This window comes from Bidens hawaiensis, unplaced genomic scaffold (genome assembly GCF_021521415.1).
Source record: "Bidens hawaiensis isolate Kalapana, Puna unplaced genomic scaffold, B.hawaiensis_p1.1 tig00041610_1, whole genome shotgun sequence".
Taxonomy (NCBI): Eukaryota; Viridiplantae; Streptophyta; class Magnoliopsida; order Asterales; family Asteraceae; genus Bidens; species Bidens hawaiensis.
In genome coordinates, this window is record NW_027505721.1 from 34,280 (window position 1) to 46,536 (window position 12,257).

Sequence of the window (12,257 nt, forward strand, 5' to 3'; positions counted from 1 at the left end):
GTTTGCAAGTCACATAATATTACTTTGATGACTTCCAAAAGGCCAAAAATAAATTAGAAAAAAAGCCATATTTGAAGAACAAAATATGTCAACTTGCCCCATAGAATTCGATATTCAAAGGAAGTAGTGGCCATATTTGACGACCCATTTCCTCACTTCTAGTCCTCATTTTATTAATTATTTTTTACATCTAAACATTTAATTTAATTTAATTTAATTCAACTGTTTTTAATATTTATTTTTATATTTATTTATACAAACCTTCCACTTTTCCTCTTCCCTTTCAATTTCCTTTCTTCCTCTTCTTCTTTTCTCCATTTGTAACTTTTGTATTCAATCAAATTCATTGAATTCATCACTTGGGTTTGGACCATAATCTTGATCCAGGTAAGCCATCAATATCTTTATCTATTTCATTCATCATATTCATATGGGCATATGATTCACCATTATTTTGTGATTCTCTGGGGATCAATTTGAAGATCCAGTTAAAGATTACACTACCCATATCTAAAATTTGTGGGAATTTGTTTTCTTGAGTTATTGGTCAAACAGTGGGCGTTGACTTTTTTGGGTGATTAATTTGATTGATTCAGTTAAAGATTAGAGTAATTCTTTGATTTTATGAAATACCCATATCAAAAAGTTTTAATTTTTTTATTCTTTGATTAGGGTAATACTGATTCTTGATTTTTAGATGTAAAATTTGATATTAATTGAAAAATGGTGGGTGGTTGACTTTTGATTGATTATGCAGTTTCAAAGCACACACTAATGTTTTTTGATATTAAAGTTTGAAACTTTTCAGGGTTTAAATTGAAGGTCTTTGATCAAGCTCAAGATCTTGTTTGTGTAGCTTTTGTGTTATTTAACTGGAGTTGTTAAAAATTGTTTAGCTATTGGATTGAAGATTTTGGGTGTCTAGACACTGAAAAGGTATAATCTTTTGAATTTGGAATATGTCTGGAGTGCAAGATTCATTGGAGATTAAGTTTCGTTTACTTGATGGATCGGATATCGGTCCTAAAAGCTTCCCGGTGAGTGCAAGTGTTGCATCATTGAAAGAAAGTATCCTTTCTCAATGGCCAAAAGGTTAGTACCAAAAAAATCAAGATAATTTATAAACTTATGTTGCATGAAGTGGCGAAGCTTGGACGAGTTCGGGGGGGGGGGGGGGGGTCAAAATGTATTAAAAAAAGCATAAATAAGGACTCCGGGCTCAAATTTTCAGTCAAAAACTGGTAAATTTGCACCATGTATACAAATTTTCGGCCAAAAAAGAAGTCAATTTACACTTCTATGCAAAAAAAAAAAAGAGGGGTGGGGGAACCGGGGCCCTAACGAAGCGTCGCCCTGGTTGCATCGTTGAAGAAGTGTAACCAGTTTTCTTATAAAGCTTGTATCTTGATAAATAATATGTGTAAAAGACTCGTGTACACGTGTGATGGCAAACAAAAAACATTTTCTTGAATTTCGTCCCGGTTTTTAATTTTTTGCTTGGTGACTTAAAGAAAGTGTTTGTGTTTAATGATTTTGCAGAGAAGAATAATGCTCCAAAAACAGTAAAAGACATAAAGTTAATTAGTGGCGGCAAAATATTAGAGAACAGCAAAACGGTAGGAGAATGCAGGAATCCTTTGTGTGATGTCCCTGGTGGCGTTACAACCATGCATGTTGTTGTTAGTCAACCGCCTCAAGAAAAAGGTTAGCCTCTATGATTATTTGTTAAATGTCTTAAAGGAGCATTCTTAAGATTTATTATTATTATTATTATTATTATTATTATTATTATTATTATTATTATTATCATTTAACAGAAATGAAAGTGAAAAGTGACGCGAAGCAGCAGAAATGCGTGTGTGTGATATTGTGAGAATCAAGCCCGAGCACGTTATTTGCAGGTCGGTTTTTTTACCAAAACAATGATAATTGGCAAGAATATTCATTTTTATTGTAATATGTGATAAAGTTTTCAATTTTACTGCTCTTGTAGCAGATTAAAGAATGCTGAAGATAATATACACATTGAGGTTCATTGAGATTTAAAAGACGAAATTGATGAGAAGAAATATGTTTATTAGTTATTACATAAGTCATTGTTTTCGGTTTAATGAGAGCTGCAATTTTCAATTCCAGAGCAATGTTGTTATAATGACATGTAAATCACACATTAAATTTTGCATATTGCTTTGGGTTTGAGGATTCTGGCATCAAGTCAGTACATGTTTTGCATATTTTTGTCAAATTTTGTGATATTAATTGAAAAATACTTCAGATGAATTCCGTATTTGTGTGTGTGCGTTACAAATGTTTAAAGTTGATGCTAATGGCGATGTATGCTCGTATCGGATTGGTTCGGTTAAAAGCTAACCTGTAGCTGATGTTTAAGTTTTAGATTTTCATAATTCATCTAGTGTAGGTATTTAGCTAAACTTCTATGTATAGCATTTCTTTTCTTATGGGAGGTCATGGGTTCGAGTCTTGTCCGGAGCATTATGTTTCCGGTTGAGCCAGAGGGTTTTTCCAGTCGTCTGGTGGATGGGATGGGTCACTGCATTTCCTTCTTTTGGCAAAAGGATGATCCTAGGTGTCCGGCCTTTGTTGTTAAAAATATTATGTAATCTTTCATGGTAACACATAACTTAAAGAAATTCATCGACTTTACATTTAATTCCTACTAGTTATCCTTAATTTTCATCCGTCATAAATTACACATGCTTCTTTTATTAATTTCTTTTACATAATATTTCGTGTCAATGAAAAAATACTCGTTATACTCCCACTAATAATGAGTTCAAAGAAGAAAAAACACAAATGTAAGGTCCTTCGGTAACAAAAGGTGGTTATTTAAAGTTATGTGATAATTACTGTTTTATAGTATGTTTTGAACGGCATATAAATTATGTTAAAATATTGTTAATTGGCAAATAAAAGTTTTTAAAAGATGAATGACAAATTTTATAGTTTTTATTTATTTTTCTTTTTCTCTACATTTACTTTAAAATTTGTGTTTACATATTGAAATGATTATTTTACCTGTTATACACAACAATCAAACTTTAGTTTTTCGATTATATACAACTAGTGTTGTATCCGGCGCGTTGCGCCAAGGCAGTTAGTAAAACCTCAACGATGAAATCGTGTGTTGGTAAGCCCGAGTGTTACATTGGTTACTCGACGTGAATTTGGTCAATATCCTACATTCGTTATGGTATAAAGAACACCACTGGTAAAACCTTAGCATTAAACCCAAAAAAATATATTCGTCAAACTAACATGTAAAAAATAAATTATTTAAAACAAAGTTTGTTTGGTTGGTAAAGTTGGGCAGTGGTAAACCCTAAGCGTTGTCGGTCTTGACCATTGAGGTGGTAACCGGACACGAATTCGGCTGGTTTCGGCTACGTTCGTTATGGTACTGGAGCTAAGGGGAAAATATAAAAATCGAGAGGACCAATGGGGTGGTGTCAATCGATAAACTCGAACACCAGTCAACCCCAAGCTTTGTTGGTCCCGGATGTTGAGGCGGTAAGTCTATGCGAATGCGATCAGTTCCTGTCATGTCCATTACGTTATCAGAATTAAAACAAACAAAAAAAATTATTGTTCGGTTAGCTCTCGTTATGTTCGTTAGGTACCGAAACAAACAAAAACAAAAAAAATGCTATAGACAATTAAGGTTTTGTCAAATGACCCAATTACAACTTAGCAACATCAAACTTTTCATTTTATATATATATATATATTAGATAATTAAGGTCTTGAAAATTTTACATGTGAAACACCAAGATTTTTCATAAAATAAAGACGAAACAGCAAAAGACGTCCTTTATGTTTAAACGTTTTTTCAGTATGCATCCTTTTACGAAAGAAATGGTAGAAAACATACTATATGTTTCAAATCTCTTTCACGTTACGTCTTTTGGTCCTAACCCAGTTAAATTTTTCTGTTAAATCTACACGTGGATAGTTTTGTAAATTTTCATATTTATTTAATAACAAATAAAAACTAAAAAGATAAAATACTTTAAAATAAAACTCCATCCTCTCTCTCTTTCATCACCACCTCCATCTTTTCTACCACCACCGTCACCAACCAAATCTCCATCATCAACTGCATAGTTAGACAGCCGCCACCTCCCTGCATAATAAATCAACTCCTCTTTCTTCCACTTCTCTTTATTTGGCGTTAATTACCAAACAAATTTCTACGGTTTAGATTCAAGAAAATAAACCCTTTTGGATTCAAGAAAACAAATTTCCAAACAAATCACAATGGTTTTTGTTGGTTGATTTTGTTTTTTTCTGTTAAAGGTTGTGAATTATGTAGATTTGTCACTAGGGTTCCGCTTAATCGGAACTAGGGCGAGATTGTATGGCTCCGGGTTGTTAGATGCTGGTAAATTAAACAAAGGGAAGAGTAAATGGTGAGAAGGTAACAAAGTCCACACAAGAAGGTTAAAAAAACCCACCAAGACCACTGCCGTCACCGTCGCCGCCTCTCCTACAGCCGCTGGTGCGGTCACTGTTCACCTACTCCCAAATCCGCTTCTCCACCGGCCACCGCTAGTAACCATCAGACCCTAGCTTCTTATAAACACATAAATTCAAAAAACCAACAACCATTCCATGTACTAGAGGTGATGAACAGTTGGTTCAAAATCTGGACCCCATCGGAAGCTAGGTTGTTAAACTAGTGATTGAGGTTTGGGTTAAGATTATCAAGTTGCTTTTTCTGATGGTGCTTCTTCAAATACGGCGATTTTTCCGGTATGTGGTATGAGATGGGTTTTTTGGTTGGTGATGGTGGTGGAAATCTGGAATGAAGAGAAAGAGAGAGAGAGAGAGAGAGAATTTGATTTTAAAATATTTTTTTTTTGTTGTTTGTATTTCTAATCGTTAAATAAATGTTGAAATTACAAACATATCCTAACGTGCCTTGCACATGATCATATTTAACAGAAAAATTTAACTGTGTTAGGACCAAAGGACGTAACGTGAGTGAGATTTGAAACATACAGTATGTTTTCTGCCATTTCTTTCGTAAAAGGACGTCTACTGAAAAAATGTTTAAACATAAAGGACGTTTTTTGCTGTTTTATCCTAAAATAAATATTGTATGGTGAATTCATAATTTACTTATTCACACACTTTATGCTTTAATCCAGATGTGGTTATCTCGTGAAATAAGTGGTTAATCTCACTTATGAAGTGATTATCAAGATAACCACTAATTTCACGAGTAACCATTAATTTGGTCTAGTGGTAAAGGTGTGTGGCTTAAAAAAAATAATTCCGGATTTTAGTTTCACTTACGGCATGTGGTAACATAGTTGGAAAAAAACAAAAATAACTGTTGCTGTTAAAAAAAAGGATTAAAGATTAAAGTGTTGATATATGTACATATAGGGGCGCAAACAAGCGGAGTCGAGCCCGAGCTTGACTAGGCTCGAGCTCGGCTCGTTTAACTTATACAGAACTCGAGCTCGAGCTCGGCTCGTGAGCAAATTTTGAAGCTCGAGCTCGGCTCGGGCTCGGCTCGTTTACTATTTATCAATTATTTTTTATATAATTATAATTATTTTTATATATTTTTTCTACTATAATATTATGTCTAAAATAATATATATATTATTTAGTTATTTTTATTTATTTTTTTATAACATTATATATATTAATTAATAATTATTATTATATATATATATATATAATTAAATAAATGACAGTTCGTGAGTCGGTTCGAGCTCGATAAGTGAAGTTCGGGCTCGTTTATTAGACGAGCTTATTTTTAAGACTCAGGCTCGGCTCGATCGAGCTTTTTAACGAGCCGATCTCAAATAGTTTGCGAGCAGCTCGGCGCGTTTGGATCCCTGTATTATACATAGATGAATGACAATGAAAACGATGGCTAGATGATAACGGTGATTTCAGAGATTCCGGATGTTATTTAATTAGCATTTGTTGTCTTTTTCTTGTTTTTGAGCTTGTTCGGTCTATTTATGAATTGTTAACTTCCATTAAAATATTGTTACCTTGATTCCTTAAATGTGATACTTCCTAGGCACCATAAAATAACAAATAGTTGAAGAAAACTATAACCGACGTGGGGCTTAACGGCTCAAGATCCAAATTTCACGTATTTGTCTAAAAAATATTTGTTCATAAATTAGTTATTTGGTGGATTATGAAAATCGTCCTTGGGAAATTTTTTTTGAAACGACCAACTAAGTAACGTTGGGTGTTTCATATGCAGCCCTTAATGGCTAAAGGTAGCCCGAGCTGGCTATGAGTCCGGATGGACGGAGCCCCAAGTGGTCCACCTATTAAGGGATTCCCCAGATAAAACCCGACCCCACGCCCGTCAAACGGCACGACAGGGAGGAGTCAGTAAAACCAGGTGAGATCAGGACTCGAACCCTGGCAAGCCAGGGTCATCCCTCATATCTCCCATATAAATTGGTGATAGTGAGTTTTGATCCCCCTACCTCTCATTAGTAAAACGAGTGCTCTACCATTAAGCCATATCCAATTTATTATTTTTTATATCTATCTTGAGTTGCATAATGAAATGAACTTGGTTTTAGCTAAGGGTGGCAAAACAAACCCAAATGGGTTGTTTTAGATTAATTTGGATAACTTTAAAATTAAAATGGATCAGGATGTTTCAAAAAAATTTTGCAAGAAGGTCAAGATTGGTTGGGAAAATGTAGTGACTTATTGCTATAGGTTAGAATGGGTTAGTTTATGAGTTAGAATGGACTAAAACAAGCTTTATCCATTTTTATTTCAAACAAAACCCACATAACCAAATAGAAACCGAGAAATTGAAACCGAGCATATACCGAAATCGACCGAAATGAAAAAAACAAAACCAAAGCGAAAAAAAAACTGAAAAAACTGAACCTAAACCAAGACAAAAGCGAGTTTTTTTTAATGAATGAGGAAGATGGGAGAAACATTTTAGTAATTTTACTTTTTTGCGTTTTCAATTTATATTTTAAGTTATTATTTGTTTATTAAAATATTTGAATATATTTTTGAAGGGTTTTTGAAACCCTTTACCTTTTAATCTTTTACTTGGGTCAAGATGAATTAACTTTACTCATCTTGACTCATACCCATCATAACACTCTATTTAAAAAACCCATCCTGGCCCAAACCTATTCTAACCCATCACCCAAATCAACCTTAACCCACTCATATTGCCACCTCTAGTTTTAGCAATAGTGCGAGAAAAGAAAATCTAATCACGATCTCGAGTTGTGGCCCGATAAACCAACTCTGTTATTTCGTATATTTCTAACTCACTCTGAACAGATCAGTTATGTTTACCAAAACAATAAAAAGAAGTTACCTATATTACAAACTAGAGGCTGAAATTCATCTGTACATGACTCGTTAATACATAGCCTAACCTGTTAATCCGTTTAAAAGTTCAATACATCAACCTGTCAACACAACACAACACAACTGATACCTGATAGTCCCAACAAAAAACATCCATGAATGTGTAAAGTTTATATTTCAATCTCTAATGACTATTTTTGTAACTTGCATTTAGAATTATGCATATTCGATCAAATCTATGAGGAATATTATATTGGAAGTATAAAAAATAGAATAAAAGAATTATTTATCAATGGTCGGTTTTTAAAGTCTAAATGAACGTGGAATCCAAACTTCCATACCAATAAAAAAAAAAAAAAAAAGCCTGGGTTATACACACATCAGGAAGGTTATTCAAACATTAGGAGAACTTATACGACTTGTATAGGGGCTATACGAGCCTTATAGGTACAGAGTTATGTCATTTTGTGTCAGCTAGTGTCATGTGTTGTTTCCTTGTATCGTATAGCCTTTATACGAACTGTATATGGCTACATGACTCGTATAGCCTTTTTTTTAATTGCTTTAAAATTACAAAATATTAAAAATAATGGCCGAGTTGGTTATAAATTAGAAACACCTAATTTAAAAGTAAATATTTTGCTCCATGGTGTAATCAAACAACTACGAACAACAGGAACGCTTCGGGGTAACAGATTTTAGATGTTGTCATGCGATTCGTTCCGGATGACACCTATATGAGTTACTAAAGCTTTTGAAATATAGTTGTTAGAAAAATAATTTCATTTGTTGATGTAGATGTTTTGACTCGTGTTAACTCAACTTTTGGTATAATTTTACAAAGCAGCACACAAATCTATACGGCTCGTATAGAGCAGAAAATAATTATAAATCTCTGGTTAAAGTGCAGAATGACACGTTGTCTATACGAGTCGTATATAGGCCAGATGTGGTAAGTGAGCTATATGAGCTAGGAAACCTATATGGCCTGTATAGACTGAAAAAAAAGCTGCCATCATGTCCCCTCCGTACGTATGTCAATAAATGTGGGCTATACGAGTCTATACAAACAGTATAGGGTTGTTTATACACCAAAGGGGTAGTGTTTGAATATACCAACCCAAAAAATGGAGTTTTGCTACAACAACCGACTTTCAACTTGTCACGATATTTTGCTATGTTATTGTCAAGACAATTAATTATTTACCTAGGTTGACACGTGTTCTTAGATATTGAAAATGAAAATATTGATTATTTATTTATGAACGGGAGGTGCAAAATATTCATTATCTTCTCCTCAAAACAATCATTCGACTATTTTATCTTTTGGGCGATCACATTATCACTTCTCTCTCACAGTCCAATCCGATAGACGGATAAACAAACATTGTGTTTTTGTCATCACTTCTTTCATCAAAAGACTTAATTAAAAAAATAAGTTTATATAATTACTTTTATTAACAAATTTTGTATATTATTTGTTGTCTGAGATATTATTTTGGCATAGAAATTATTTCAATGATTCATCCCAACATTTAGATTGGGTTGTTAATTTGATGCCTTGACGTATTGAAAAGAAGGTATGTGAGTGTTTTGTATAAAAACTTGTAGGAACCATCTGAAAAGTTAATATGAAAAATGGTTCAAGTAAACTACAATATAGTGAAGAAATGATTGCAATGTTGGTTGCAACTGAAATAGAAATGACATAACAAGCACGAGATGGTGACTGAGGATTCATGTTCAACACGAGTCTTTTAATTCTCTCTTACCAAAAAAAAAAGGGAAAAGAAAAGGAAACGTATGTTTTCCTGGATCTAAGTCTAACAGTCGTAGCACGGTGTTTTGCTAAGAAATGTATGCGCCAACAACAACTTTACATATTGACTAGAAGTTTGAAAACATCAATCAACCACTTACGAGTTACAAGAGTTTATAGATCTAGCCAATCAACATATTAAGATAATATATAATTTTTAAAAGAATTTGGCATTCGAAGTTTAAAAAAAAACTATGCACGCATCAAGTCTCATCTATTAACAATGCCACCACGCTAAGGCAACTCGAAAGTTGAGATGCTTAGGTAAAGTATACCAATGATTATCTGAAGGTAAAAATTTTTGCTGGACACCTCAAGCATATTGCAACTTCATTGTTGTGACAACATCTAGTTCCATAACAACTTTATTTTCATGCATATTCTATATTGCGATATATGTTGCCCATTTCATGTAAAAATAAATATATATATTTATATATGTCATCATTATTATTTATATAATAATAGATCAAAATAATTAAATTATGCCTTATTATTATATTAGGTAATTATTGATAGACTATATTACACTTACTGACTAATAAAGGATTTCCCTATGGCGTATATAAATATATGAGGAGAATAATTAATATCATAAATTAACCCTAAACACACACTAAGATTTTTGTGTGCCCCCCCCTCTCTCTCTAAAATCGGTTTTCTCAATAACCCTAATCTCCATCATTAACATACATCCTAAAGGGCAATGTCGTCTGGATCATTTCATCAGTCATGACTACTCTCTCTACTGTAACCTGTATGCTTTAGTTATAAATTTATCATATTATTCATATTTTCCATTACTAACGTAAAAAACTGACCAACATTTCTATTATAACACACACAGTTTTAAACTTTGTTCCATTTATAGTAATTGGTAAAAGATGATTGTGTGTAATTTATTTTTAACTTTAGGTGGCATTTGTTTTAAAAGAAGGAAACCCCCATTCTATTTTTTTCCCCTTCTCTCCTTTAGTTAGTCCTTCCATGTAAATCAGCCCTAACACTTGAAGACTATTTTCCCTCTATCACCACCATTTTGATCACTGGCCGCTTGACCAACATGGCAACACCCCTACCCAATGCAAGTCACATTTTAAACTTTGATTTGAAGGCCGCTTATTATTATTATTATTTTCTATATTCCCAAGGGTAAGTGAGGTTGATCGATGTAGATTAGCAGGAAAAGGAAAGGCATGGACAGTCAGGGTGACCACAAGAAGTTGTTAGGGCATCTCCAATGCCTACATGTTTCTCTTTCTTTAATAAAATTAATATTAATCAATATTAAATAAAGTATAGGTGGGTATATGTATATTTCTATTGGTAAACAAAAAATCACTATAAGGGTGCATGGCTATTTATTTATTTGTTTTTTTAGTTTTATGCGTTTATATAATTTAATTTTCTAATATATAAACAAAATAGAAAACACTTAATTCCAATACGACATGATACAGATTAAATAAATGAAAAAAAAAGTTTATAATGTGGCGATTTGTATGAAGAACCGTCAGAAGATAAATAAAAGTTTTTGTATATTAGTTTAAAATCTAATGTGTCATACTGAATTTTGATAGTTTAAAACAAGGACCGGTGTGTTACATTGTGGATGCTCTTATTTCATTTTAGTTTTTATGCTTTAAGACACATGTGTGATGAGTTATAAAGCCGAGAATTTGATTAGAAGCGAGACACATTTCGTATACACAAACATACATACATACATACATGTTGATTCTCTCTGTTTGATCAACAAACATTCTAAACCCATAAAACAAAACCCACTCTTTCTTTCTTTCTTTCTTTCAATTCAATACGTTGCTTCAACGATCAAATTCCCCTCAATTTAATGCCATTTATTCCTCATTCCATCCTAACATAACCAATTAAACTTACCAAATTCTTCTGTTTCATCCTTTTTAGGTATTTTTATTATTATCTTTCGTTTTGGGGATTAAATGAAATGAATGAAATGCTGTTTTAATCGCTTTATCGTCATAATACTGTAAAGGGTTTCTTGTGTTATTAATCGAATCACTTCCTTTGAATCCGATCAAAAGTTTATTATTGTAAGTGTTTGCTCAATTGTTCGTCGATTAATATGATGAGTTTTGATTATAATTATAATTTGAAGTTGATTCATATGTGGTAGGAATAATAAAATTATTAATTCCTTTGTTTGTGAATAATGATCCAACTTTGATTTCCGTTATTTACTAATCATTATTCAATATTCAGGTCATCAATATCTGAACCTGTAATTTTAGTTTTAATGAATCCCCTAATCGAAAAGAACCCGGAAACCGGAAGCCAGAGAAGGAAATCCATCAGTTCCGGTGGCGGTCCAAATCTTCTTGGCGGCAAAACCAGACGGCACTCCATCGGTATAACAGGTTCTCGAAAGGGTGCCCGGGAAGAAGGAAATGCTGTTCCGAATTATCTCAGGGCTTCAACCGGTTCGTGTCATGATTTCTGTAAATTCGGTACGAAACATCAACACTCAAAGTCAGCAATCCCTATAAAGTTTAAAAGAACCACAACTGTTGAAATCCAAACGCGTGTTGAACCCGTTAAGGTAGCCAAAAAGGATGTTTTGTTAGTATCATCTAAGAAACCGCAAGTTAATAAACCGAGTTTATCATCAACGAACGGGAAAACAATAAGGAATGAGGTTAAAACATTTCATCGTCAAGGGTCTATTGGTGGGCTTAAAAAGGACATTAAAACTTTCAAAAGTACAGGCGTTACAACTAAAACGAGTATTGGTAAGAAGGTTGCTGCAAAGGTTACACCAAATGTATCGCAGTCCCCTAAAGCTTCTTTCAGCAGAGCTGCAAGTTTGAAGGCGGAAAAATCTCAGGTCATTAAAAAGGTTACACCTTTGAAGGATCAAAAGATTCAAAACAGGATGCGAAAGCCCGAGCCTAAACAAGCAATGGCTGACAAGAATGTTGTAGAAGAAGAGGTTAAACGTGAGACCGTGGAGTTTGACTTTATGCAGCAGTCGATGGATCTGGTTAACCCTCCGGTTTGCAAAAGTTCTGATTCGTTTTCAGACAAAAATGTTGTAGAAGAAGGGGTCAAACCT

General features: G+C 33.4%; 1 protein-coding gene across 2 annotated transcripts; it reads left to right on the plus strand.

Annotated features, from left to right (window-relative positions):
• Window positions 1-350: 350 nt before the first annotated feature.
• Window positions 351-2,280, plus strand: LOC143614970 (membrane-anchored ubiquitin-fold protein 1-like). Of its 2 annotated transcripts, XM_077088246.1 has the most exons (5): window positions 351-387; window positions 809-1,092; window positions 1,540-1,704; window positions 1,818-1,901; window positions 1,997-2,280. In XM_077088246.1, exons 2-4 carry the CDS (start codon window positions 960-962, stop codon window positions 1,871-1,873), a joined length of 354 nt encoding a protein of 117 aa, XP_076944361.1. In that variant the 5' UTR covers window positions 351-387; window positions 809-959; the 3' UTR covers window positions 1,874-1,901; window positions 1,997-2,280. The 2 variants fall into 2 exon arrangements, with proteins under 2 accessions (XP_076944361.1, XP_076944360.1); XM_077088245.1 differs by having other exon boundaries at window positions 1,818-2,280.
• Window positions 2,281-12,257: the final 9,977 nt, after the last annotated feature.

Bases quoted from the DNA above. Each gene is read 5' to 3' on its own strand.
- LOC143614970 (XM_077088245.1), top strand. From the start codon at position 960: ATGTCTGGAGTGCAAGATTCATTGGAGATTAAGTTTCGTTTACTTGAT. The intron at 1,093-1,539 runs GTTAGTACCAAA...ATGATTTTGCAG, and splicing joins CCTTTCTCAATGGCCAAAAG to AGAAGAATAATGCTCCAAAA. The intron at 1,705-1,817 runs GTTAGCCTCTAT...ATCATTTAACAG, and splicing joins TCAACCGCCTCAAGAAAAAG to AAATGAAAGTGAAAAGTGAC.